We start from the raw sequence: 11,329 nt of genomic DNA, 5'->3' as shown, positions 1-11,329 counted from the left end.
TTTTTCAACCTTGGGCCGTGATCTGTTCTGTCCATTCACCTGCCAGTCGCTGGAGGTTTCAATAATGTAATAGACGCATGCCTGAGGTAGATGGGGGCTGGGGAGTGCGGGTTGAAATTCGATGAGCTGAGTTCAAGTTATGCTTCCCTACTTGTCGGCAGTGAGACCTTGGGTCAGTCATGTAACCTCCCGGAGCCTTAGTTTCCTCACCAGAAAAATGGGAGCAATTAACCTGTACTTAGCAGGAGTATTGGAAGATTCCGTTTGTGAAAGCGAGGGATACGCTGTAAAGCACCTATGAACGTCCCCCGCTTGGAACCACTTTCGAAAACCTTCGAAGCTCCCCGCTAGGTAATGTTTTTGAATGCTTTTCCTATTCATATGGGGTGGGGCTTGTCCCACACTGCCCCACCAGGACCCTCCGCTCTAACTATACCCGCAAGAGCCAGGCCCAGGTGAGCTCACAGCTCAGACCCCGGGCAGGGAGGTCACACTCGAGACTCCGACCGCGCCCACTCCGGAGCCGCGAGGACCCTCCTCCTCTCTTCTGCACCACTCACCCTCCCATCCAGACTCGAGCATGCCCACCCACCCAGCCTGTCTTCCCTTCTTCCCCAGCGCACGCGCGCGGCGGGGCACTCACAAGGCGGCCCCCAGCGCATCGTGCGGGCCGCCACAGCTGGAACTCTGCCCCAGCGCGGCCCGGCGGGTCGGGCTCCCCGCCGCCCCCCAGGCCCCGCAGGTAGAGGAGCGGGGCGGGGTGGGAGAGCCGGAGCGCCGACGGGGCGGGGCCCGCGGGGTGGGGGCTGGGGCCTGACGGCCGGGCCGGGCGGCGGAGCTACAGGGGACAGAGCGCGGGAGGCGCGTGGAGCCAGCCGCAGTTGGAGCCCGAGCCCGAGCCCGCGCCGCCATGCCCCTGGCCTTCTGCGGCAGCGAGAACCACTCGGCCGCCTACCGGGTGGACCAGGGCGTCCTCAACAACGGTTGCTTCGTGGACGCGCTCAACGTGGTGCCGCACGTCTTCCTGCTCTTCATCACCTTCCCAATCCTCTTCATCGGTGAGCGCGCGGGGCGAGCAGCGGAGGAGGGGAGGACGGAGGTCGGGAGGGAGGAGGAGGAGGAGGCGCTGCGCGCCGCAGCGCTCCGCGTCCCCTTGCGGCCAGGCGACCGCCGCTCGCCTCCCTCTTGGGGTCCCCTGCTCTGTGTTATGCCCCGCGGTGCCGGCGCTCGCACACCCGCACAGCCCTCACTCCCGGGGTGTCCCTGAAACCGCACGCACCACAACGGAAGCTCCTGACCCAGGGGACCCCCAAGTTTTGCCACCGCAGGGCCAGAGCTGGGGTGGAGAAAGGGGAAAGCAGGGGTCTCTGTACGCGCTGGAAAGGTCGGGAGGGGGTCGGGCTGTAACCTCAGAGGCGCTGTGTAGGGAGCCGGGCCACCCCTCCCCCAAGGCACCCTTCTCGTCAGCCGCAGCTGGGCCCAGGGAGGAGTGCAGCCTGCGCCTCAGAGGCTGGGCTGGGGGCCCTGCGAGCCCTGTGCTTCCCAGGGGCTGAGCCCGACAGTGGTCGGTAGCCTCCGGCAATCCTGGGCTTCCACTCGCCCCGATCGAGAAGAGGCTCCGCTTCCCCAGATAACCCCACCGCGGCGCGCGCGTCTCCGGAGCGCAATTTCTCGGGCTCGGGGCAGAGCCGATCCGACTTGGCAGCGACCCGGACGGAGGCCACCAGCGCCCCTGTTTGAAAGCCCTGTGCAGAGTTCGGCGTCACCGCCCAGACAGTCGTGTGTGCCTCTTTCCTAGGGTCTCCTTTATCTCTCTCCAAGACCTCGAATTTCCCAAGCTAGCTAGCTCTGTCAACTCATAGGGTGTTCCCTGCCTCCCCCAAAACGGGTTAATTTGCTCTAATTAAGAAAAAAAGGCAAATCTTAAGATTCATATACAGCTTTTGAAAAGAAAGGAAAAATTGCTACAAAATTAAAAAGAGGAGGATGCTGCAGAAGCAAAAAGTTGCTAGTTGTTGACAAAGACAACTAGAAATAGGAAGGAAGCTTATGCTCACATGTGTATCAAAAACTGTACCAGCATTTACACTGTTGCTCTCAACCAAATGGTTTATTTATGCGGTTATTTGTCACACAAGAAGTCCGCATATAAAATGGGTACCTGCACATGTGGGCCTCTGTGGGTCCGGGGTTTCATGCAAGGACATTTAGTTCATGTGTACCAGACTGGGGCATTGTCATGGGTACACTCCTCATCCCCACCATGGACCCAGTGCCTAAGCACCCCCCTGGGGTTCACGAAACCTCCTCCAGGTGAGCCAGGCTTCCCACCTCTTCCTGTCTCTCCTTGCAGGATGGGGCAGTCAGAGCTCCAAGGTGCACATCCACCACAGCACATGGCTCCACTTCCCGGGGCACAACCTGCGCTGGATCCTGACCTTCATGCTGCTCTTCGTCCTGGTGTGTGAGATCGCGGAGGGCATCCTGTCTGATGGGTGAGTGACTCTCAGAGGACCCAGGAGAGTGGATCTACTCAAGGGTGCTTCCTAAAAGGCCCAGGGAGACCCCAGCTCAGCTGCATTCCATGAGCCAATATCGTTTCATTTGCTAGTAAATCCAGCAACTGTTTACCCAACATCTGTGTGCCAGCCACTCTGTGCCAGGCACTGGACAGTGAGAACCAGGCCCTGCTCTCAGTGCAGCAGGGTGGAGGGAACCCAGATCTGCACACCAAGACCTGGTGAAATAATACTAGAGCCTATTAGAGTGGATATGCCCAGCCTCTCCCACAAGCTGCTGGGGTTACCTTCTTGGAGGGAAAAAAATCACTCTTGCTTAAGATCTTTCCTTGGTTCCCGGTTGTTTACGAGGTCCTAAGTCCTCAGCCTGGCATCCAGGTTCCTCACAGTCGGCCCTCCCTCTCTCTAGCCTCATTCCTAAGGGCCTTCTCCCCATGCCCACCTTGCCTCTGGGCCTCACAGCATACTCTTCACACCTCTGCCACAGCACAGATCATACTGTATGTTAACATCTATATCTATTTGCAAACTGTCTCCCCCCTAAGTCAGAAAGGCCTCAGAGTTGGAATCTGCATTTCATTCATCTTTGTATTCACAGTGCAAGGCACATGAGACAGCTCCATAGACCCTTAGTGACTCCTTAAGAGAATAAATGAAATAACGTTACAAGTAAGTGCTATGGGAGGATAAAGGAAGGCAGAGTTGGGCAAGCTTCATGGTTGAGGGGACTTCTGAGCAGAATCTGGAAGGATGACTAGGGTTCTGACAGGCAGAGGAGTTCCAGAGAGGGAGGGCCAGTGGGGAGTCGTGAGAAAGGTACCACAGGCGAGTGGGGAGGGGTGGGAAGCAGCCATCTCACTAAGGAAGAATGGAAGGATCGGCAAGGCTCAGTGACTGCTTGGGTGAAGGGGTGGTGGAGGGTGGTGGACATTTGGCTTAAATACTTGAGTTCCAATCCCTCTGAGCTGGAATCAGAGTATGCCCAGATTCCACTCCTGCCAGCCCTGGCTCCTGCAGATGGATGGCAGGAGGATGGGATCCTCACCTCCACCAACACACACACTCCCTCACCCTCCCACTCCCAATGTCCCTGCATCCTGGCTTCAGCAGTAATCTCTGTGGTAACTGCTTGCCTTGGGCCTCCTCCTGACTATCAAAGCCCTCAGATGAGCAGGACCAGAATGCATACTGCCACATAACTAGCAGGTGACAAGTCTGCCTGCCGTCTTCCATCCCAACACCCCTTCCAAAGCAGCACAGATGCTAGAGACGGGAGGGATGCCTTGTGAGCCCTCCGGCCAGAATATACGCACCGGGCTGTAATGAACAAAGCGACAGAGGGGAAAATACCCTTCCTGCAGAGAAGGTAGACCTGGGTCTTTGCTAGCATTTCTGCTATGCCACGTACCAGCTGTGGGACTTTGGACAAGTCACCCAGCCCTTCTGGGTCTCACTTTCTCTACCTGTGAAATGAGCATCATAATCCCTGCCTTGCCTGCTTCATAGGGCAGTGGAGGATGAAATTAGAGCATAGACAGGGTGCAGAGTGCAGAGTGGCAGAGCCCTGGGCAGCTAGTATATTCCCAGAATGTGGGAGACTGGATAGAATACGGCTGGGGACTCCGTCCTGCTGGCTGTCCAGCAGCCCCTCCTGTGTGGGGCAGCACCTGTATCCCAAACCTCTCCAGCTCAGTGCAAATCGCCATCTCCTCCCCAGAGAGTAGGTCAGCTCCTCAATAGGCACTTATCTGGTATTTGCTGGTTTCCATCTGTGGCCTACACCCCTGGGCAGGGGAGCATGAAGGAGGATGGGAAGGGGAACAGACATGAAGAGAAGCCACAGTCCCTGTCCTGGGTTGGCAGACTTGCCGGAAGTGTATGGGGCAGATGAGAGAGGGGGGCCATTAAAACTGCGGCCTTTAAACTTGAGTTTAGTTTAAGGTAAGCCTCATTTAGTGATTAATTAAGGCATCTAACCTGTAGGGCTTCTTGTCTTCCTTTAAGTATTATTTCTCTGTGATGCTCTGAATTCACAACAACCAGAGCAGTATAGGTTATTTAGAAATTTTTTTAAAATATAGAATGTTTTCCCAGACCACCATACACTGGAAAAAAGCCATATATAAAACTTTTACCTAATTTCTTACCTAAGTCAGTGTATATTATTCAGTAAAGCAGCCTAAATCTATTTAAGTCTTGTCATAAAATACTTACTTCAGTTATGGTTATTCACTGTCTTGTTTCGTCTTATAAAATGTTTATCATTTCTGCCTTCTACTGCAAAAAAAATGAATGTACTTAAACTTATGAAATAACATTTTAGATGTCACTTAAAAATGTATGCAGGAGTACAGAGTTTTTCAAAATTATTTCAAGGAGTACAGAGGCAAGAGTTTTGAAGACCTCCTGGACAGGGTGTTGGTTGTTTCCAGTGCCCCCGCTAGTGACTGCCTTGTACCTCCTGTAACAGTGCGAAGACCTTGCACTGAGACTATCCACTAATCAAGCCTGAAGAATATCAACGTGTACAGCCTCATTTAACAAGAAATCTGGAGGCCACCTTTTTTAGTTGGTGTGGTGGCTTAGTAATGGCATCAGGAACCCAGCTTCTCCACATCTTTCTATACGATACTCTGTGTGTCCACCATATCTTCTCTTATGGTTACAAGATGGCTGCCCAACTCCAGGCATCAACTAAGCAAGGAAAAAGGGAGCATGTTGCCCACAGGCCTCTTCTTTATGCAGGAGATCATCTTCTACAGACATTCCTTACATCTCATTGACCAGAATTGGGTTATAGGGCCACTCTTAAACCGATCACTGACAAAGAAGTGTGCAATTGCATGGCTGCTTGAACCAATCACCATCCATTCCCTGGGGCTGGGCGCATTGCTGCTGGAGCAAACTTGTGGTTCTTCTAGCGAGGAAGAAGGGAAACACACTGCCTCTATGCTATATCCTAGTCCCACCAGACCGCTTGGGGTCCCAACATGGCTCTCTTCATGCCCCCCACCTTCTCTGTTGAACTCCTGCTCATCCTTCAAAGTTCAGCCTTGTGCCACCTCCTCTGTGAAGCATTCCCTGCTTGCCCACCCTCCCCTGTGTGCTCTCAGCCTTCTGTCCATCTGCAATACCACTTCCCTAGACTGCCTAGTCCGACGGTTAGCTCTGAGCATGGTTGCTTCCTTCCGAACTGTCAGCTTCTCGAGGGCAGGGACTCTTTGCACACTGGATAGAAGGAGCAGCGCAAGCAAGGGCAGCGCTGAAGCAGAAGACTGGAGGAGGCCTCCTGGGAATGGAGGGGTTCCTAACCATAGCTTCACTAGAAAGAGCAGGCTGGGCAGTGCTGGAAAAAAGGTTTGAGGCCACATCACCTGTGCCGTTGAGTTTTGCTTTCTATAGAAGGGAGCCTTGGAAGGGCATGATCAGGACCAGTCAAGTTGAGCCTCCTCAACAGTCGTGGGGAAGCTGAGTTCTGGGAGGGAGCTCTGGCTCCCTATGGGGCTTATCACCAGACCAGAGTCCACCTACTGAGGCCTCTGTAGGGGGATAAGCTGGTTCCAAGCCAGCTTTGCAGCTGCGACTGCCAAGGCCAGCTCCCCTATGCCAGATTCTGTAAGCGTGAACCCAGAGAGAGAAGGCCATGAATTTCAAAGCCTGAACACCGAGCTCTCATAGCATCTCTGTGTGAACGCCTGGGCCCCTTAGTTAACAGGCGTGTTTGGGGTATGGGCTGGGCAGAGCTGCCAGCATATGGTATGGAACTCTATGGCATGTGTGTTCTGGAGGCCCCACTGTGTGCTGTGCCCTAAGCACGAGGCCTGGGTTACTCTGTTAGGGTACGACGCAGCTCATCTACATTTTCTCTCTCTCTCTCCCTCTCTCTCTCTCTCTCTCTCTCTCGCCCTTATCTCAGGGTGACCGAGTCCCGCCATCTCCACCTGTACATGCCGGCCGGGATGGCGTTCATGGCTGCTGTCACCTCTGTGATCTACTATCACAACATTGAGACCTCCAACTTCCCCAAGCTGCTGATTGGTAGGGAAAGGGGAGGAGTGGGAAACGGGGAGGGATAGGGACTTCCATTTGTTCCTTCAGATAATGTTTGCTGAGGACTTACTATGTGCCAGGTACTGTTCTAAGTGCTAGAGGTTCAGAATTAGAGAAGAAAAATTCTTGCCATTGTGGAGCGTCCAGTCTGGTGGAGGAGACGTACAAGCAAAGACAGTGAACAGACAAGCAAACAAATAAGCAGTGAGGATGCTGTGAAGAACGTAGAGCCAGGTAAGGGGTAGAGAGTGAAGGCCGTGCTGCTGTCTGTGTAGGATGCTCAGAGGAGGTCTCTGATAAGAGCGAGCATGCAGACATTCGGGGGTAGATGTTTCCGTGCAAATGGCACAGCAAGCGCAAGGGCCTTCTGATAGGAACAAACGTGGCAAAGAGGCTAGTATGGGTGAAGGCAAATGAGCAAAGGGAAGAATGGTAGGAGATGAGGTCAGGGGCCAGGAGAGGAACAAGGAAGACTCCTAGGCTTTGGGCCAGAGTACATGGGTGAACAGTGGTATTAGTAACTGACATGGCAAAGGAGCAGGAGTTGGGGTGTTTAGGCCACAGTTGAGTTTGAAACAGCCAGCTCAAGTGTCAGGCGGTCAGTTAGATAAACAAGCTGGGTGTTCCAGAGGAGGTCTAAGATAGTCATGGCTTTATAGGTGACATCTTGAGCCCAAATGAGGTAACCTGGAGGAAAGAGAAGGGCCCCAGGACCAGAGCCTGTGGTTTGCCAACATTTAGGAGTGCCCGCTTAGACCTTCTGACACCATGTGGCCGGGGTCCCAGTCAGAAACAACGGTGATGGCTGTTGACATTTACTGAGTGTGTACTGTGTGCCAGGCTCAGTGCTAAGCTTCCTCCATGCATTATCTCACTTAACCCCCACACTCTCCCTCTTGTACCGTTGCTATCCCCATTTTACAGATGTGAACACTGAAACTCAGAGAGGTTACAAATAATAACAGTGAACGCTCATTTAGCACCTGCTATGTGTCAGGCACGATCCTAAGCATTTTACATATATTAACTCATTTAATCCTTACGACTCTGTGAGGTAGGTACCATTATTATTTCCCTCTTATAGATCAGGAGACCGAGGCTCACTAGTTAAGTGGTTTGCGCTTGTCTCCCCAGCTAGTCAAGGGCCAGAGCCAAGTTTGTTCTTTTTTTTTTTTTAATATTTATTTACTTATTTGGCTGCACTGGGTCTTAGTTGTGGCATGCGGGATCTTTCATTGTGGCGTGTGGGCTCTTCATTGCAGCACGCGGGCTTCTTTCTAGTTGTGGCGCACGGGCTCAGTAGTTGTGGTGCGCGAGCCCTCCAGTTGTGGCGCACAGGCTTAGTTGCCCCGTGGCATGTGGGATCTTAGTTCCCTGACCAGGGATCGAACCCGCATCCCCTGCATTGGAAGGTGGGTTCTAAACCACGGGACCACCAGGGAAGTCCTCAGAGCCAGGTTTAGATCCCAGGAGTCTGGCACCCAAGCAGGCTCTTAAAAAGGCTGAGACTGTGTGTTTAAGGGTCCTCAGACTGTGCTTAGGCCAGAGGTATAAATCCACAGATCTGCCTCTGTGTGGGGCTCAGTCTGCATGTCTAAGGCCGGGGCTGTACATCTGACTGTTAGGCTGTGGTCAGACCGTGTGTCATTAAGTCAGACTATGATTTTTAGGAATCATAGCATCTAATTGACACCTGGAGTCTGGAACTCTCTGTGCTAAGCCAGAGACAGCACGGTGTCATGAGTGGGTAGAGGATGTTTCCCAAGCTAATCACAGGTCTACCTTCCTGTGTAAGGTGGGAGCTGGCTCCATCAGGATCATCCTGGTGATGCCCCCACCCCAGGGGCCCCCAAGTGAGTGTGGTTGGGGGACTAGGGGGCAGCAGCAGGTGGAGAGGTGTTAAATACAGGCTTCGGAGAGCCTCCCGCGCCAGTGTCTGAAGCAGCTCCTCATGCACAGAGACCTCTCATTAACCACGAGGCCTGGCTGACCGGTGCCCCTGGAAACACCCTGTCTGGGCATCTGGCGAGTTCATTTTCTCTTTCTCCAGAAAGTGCATAATGTTATCTCCGCAAAGCACAAATGACCACCCATGGATGGACCAGTCCTTCTCCAAGGAACAAAGACTAACTCCCCCCCTTTGGTAGAGCTTTGCTCTCCACAAAGCCAGAAATTCTAGAACAGGGAAAAGGGAAGAGGATGCACCCCATGAGCTGCAGGGCAGCGGGTATTAGGGGAATAGTTGGCCCTTTGAGGAAGCTACTGTCCGGTCACAGGTCTGGAGTCCTGCAGAAAGGTGACCCATGATGCGGCTTACATTGTCCCGCGAAGTAACCTTGTTCCTGGACCCAGGTGAGATCAGAAGGTGTTCTGTGAGAAAGTCATGTTTGAGCTGAGAACTGCAGGATAGGTAGGAACTAACTGCGAGAAGGGACAGGGGAATGCTTCAGGCAGAAGGAGCAGCATGTGCAAAGGCCCAGAGGCAGAAGATGCAAAGCGCATTAGGAAGTCTGGGCAAAAAACAGCAGCTGAAGTGCAGAGAACAGAAGGGAGCTGAACTTTGAAGGTTGGAGTGGCAGGTGGGGCAAGACCTTGAAGGCCACACTACAGGCGTTATTCTTTATCCCAAGGGCGATGGGAAGCCGTTGAGGATTGGGATGTGTGTGTGTATGTGTTAACATATGCCTAACATAAATCTTACCATTTTAACCACTTTTAAGTGTACAGTTCAGTGGCACTCAATACATTCACATTGTTGGGTAACTATCACTACCATCCATCTCCAAAACTCTTTCATCTTCCCATTAAACAATAACTGCACCCATTAAACAGTAACTCCCCTCAACCCCTCGAAACCATCATTCGATAATACTTTCTGTCTCTATGAATCTGACTACGTTAGGCACCTCGTATAAGTGGAATCATACACTATTTTGTCCATTTGTGACTGGTTCATTTAACTTATTATATTCTCAGGTTTCACCCATGTTGTAGCACGTGTCAGAATGTTCTTCCTTTTTAAGGCTGAATGATATTCCATTGTGTGTGTGTGTGTGTGTGTGTATATATATATATGTGTATATATATACACACACACACACACATCATATTTTGTTTATCCATTCATCCATCAATGGGCAGTTGGGTTGCTTCCACCTTTTGGCTATTAAAAATAATGCTGCTATGAACATGGGTGTGTTGAGATCATATTTGATTAAATGTATTGCTCTACGGAGGCTAGGTTGGAGGAGGGCAAGAGGGGAAGTGGGGAAACCATGAGAAAGCTCTTAAGGTGGTCCAGGGGAGACATGATGGTGACCTGACCCAGGTGGCCACCCAGATGGACAGAAGTGAATGGATTCAAGATAATTAGGAGGTAAAATAGAATTTGGTAATAGGTAGGATGTGGGGGTGAGGGAGAGGAAAGGAAGAAGCAGAGGTAATGGGAATTCAGAGTTTAAAACTCACCAGCAGCCCCTGTGTTTTACTACTTTCTTTCCTTTCTCCCGTTCTCTCAGACATGTACTAAGCTTTTACCGAATGCTGCTGTGTCTGGCAACAGGCTGAGGGCTCAGCACTGTAGGATGGAACTGTGGAAATAAACCCTGGGCTTAGTCCTGGGTCCACAACTAAGTCCCTGTGTGACCTTGGACAAGACACTCAGGCTCTCTGAGCCTCAGTTTCCCCATCTGAACAGGAATAGTAAGTCCCTGCCTAAGGCATAGGGTTCTTATAAAGATCAAATCAAACCATATCTGTTACGTGTTAGAGGCAAGACCAATCTGAGACATATTTTCAAGTCTTGGCCCCGGGAGGAACCCTCACGAAGGTCTGAAGAGGTTCTGGTCCCTGGGATAGAGTCTGTTGGGAGAGTATAGGTGTGGATGCAGGGGGATGTCCCCCAGCTAGGGGATTCCTTGTGACCTGGAGACCTGACCCAGCTGAGGGACATCATCCCAGTCTTGAGGGCTGGGACCAGAAGCAGATGCTCCTGCCCTCTATCCTAATGCTGTCACTCAGGTGGCATTTGTCCCTCCCCAGTTCAATGTCTCAACCTAGTTCCCAGCCCAGAGCCAGGCTGGGACAGACCCCAGCTTTTGTCCCCAAGAGATGCCCTGGCATTTATGTCCTGGCCCACCTAGGGATGAAGGCAGGGTGACAGTCTCCTTCCCTCTCTGTGATTCCTCTAGAGAGGAGCTCTAGGCATTTAGGCTGACCTTATAGCATAGGTAAGATCATATATATCATATATCGCAGAGCATATGACTCTAGGGAGTAATTGGGGAAGGACTGCCTGTGCTAAAGCACCCCCTAAAGGGGGACTTAGTTACTGCTGTCTTTTGTTGTCACCAGCTGACTGTGGTTTATTGGTGGATTTGGATGGGGGTGGGTGGGAATTTACAGGATAGAATCCACAGATGGCTCCTGATGTTTAGGGTCCAAGGTCTGAAATCTGGAGATAACAAATATATTAACAGCTGATATCCAAAGAGCACCCACTGTGTGCCAGGCTCACTGTGCTAAATGCTCTCCATACATTGCTCATGACGACTTTTGAGGTAGTACTATTATTATTCCCATTTATGGATGAAGAAAGTGAAGCCTAGATGGGTTAAATGACTTACCCAAGGTCACATAGCTATTAAGTCAGAGGATCTGTGCCCAGGCGTATCTGGCTGCAGGCCCGGCTCTAACCACTATACACACTGCCTCTCAGGACTGTGACTCATTCTTTTGTATCCCCCACTCCCCAGGCTCCC

General features: G+C 52.0%; 1 protein-coding gene across 4 annotated transcripts in view; it reads left to right on the top strand.

Moving 5' to 3' along the window:
* The first annotated feature begins 910 nt into the window (after nt 1-910).
* Nucleotides 911-11,329, top strand: part of ABCC8 (ATP binding cassette subfamily C member 8) — a 74,458-nt gene continuing 64,039 nt past the window's right edge. For all 4 annotated transcript variants that reach the window (XM_068554587.1, XM_068554586.1, XM_068554585.1 and 1 more), the window contains exons 1-3: nt 911-1,058; nt 2,354-2,495; nt 6,436-6,557. In XM_068554587.1, coding sequence (XP_068410688.1) covers nt 911-1,058; nt 2,354-2,495; nt 6,436-6,557 — 412 coding nt within the window. The remainder of the gene's footprint in view (nt 1,059-2,353; nt 2,496-6,435; nt 6,558-11,329) is intronic.

The sequence above is a fragment of the Eschrichtius robustus genome, chromosome 11 (genome assembly GCF_028021215.1).
Source record: "Eschrichtius robustus isolate mEscRob2 chromosome 11, mEscRob2.pri, whole genome shotgun sequence".
NCBI lineage: Eukaryota > Metazoa > Chordata > Mammalia > Artiodactyla > Eschrichtiidae > Eschrichtius > Eschrichtius robustus.
The sequence above is the reverse complement of the archived record's forward strand: the minus strand, read 5'-3'. Positions and strand labels throughout refer to the sequence as shown.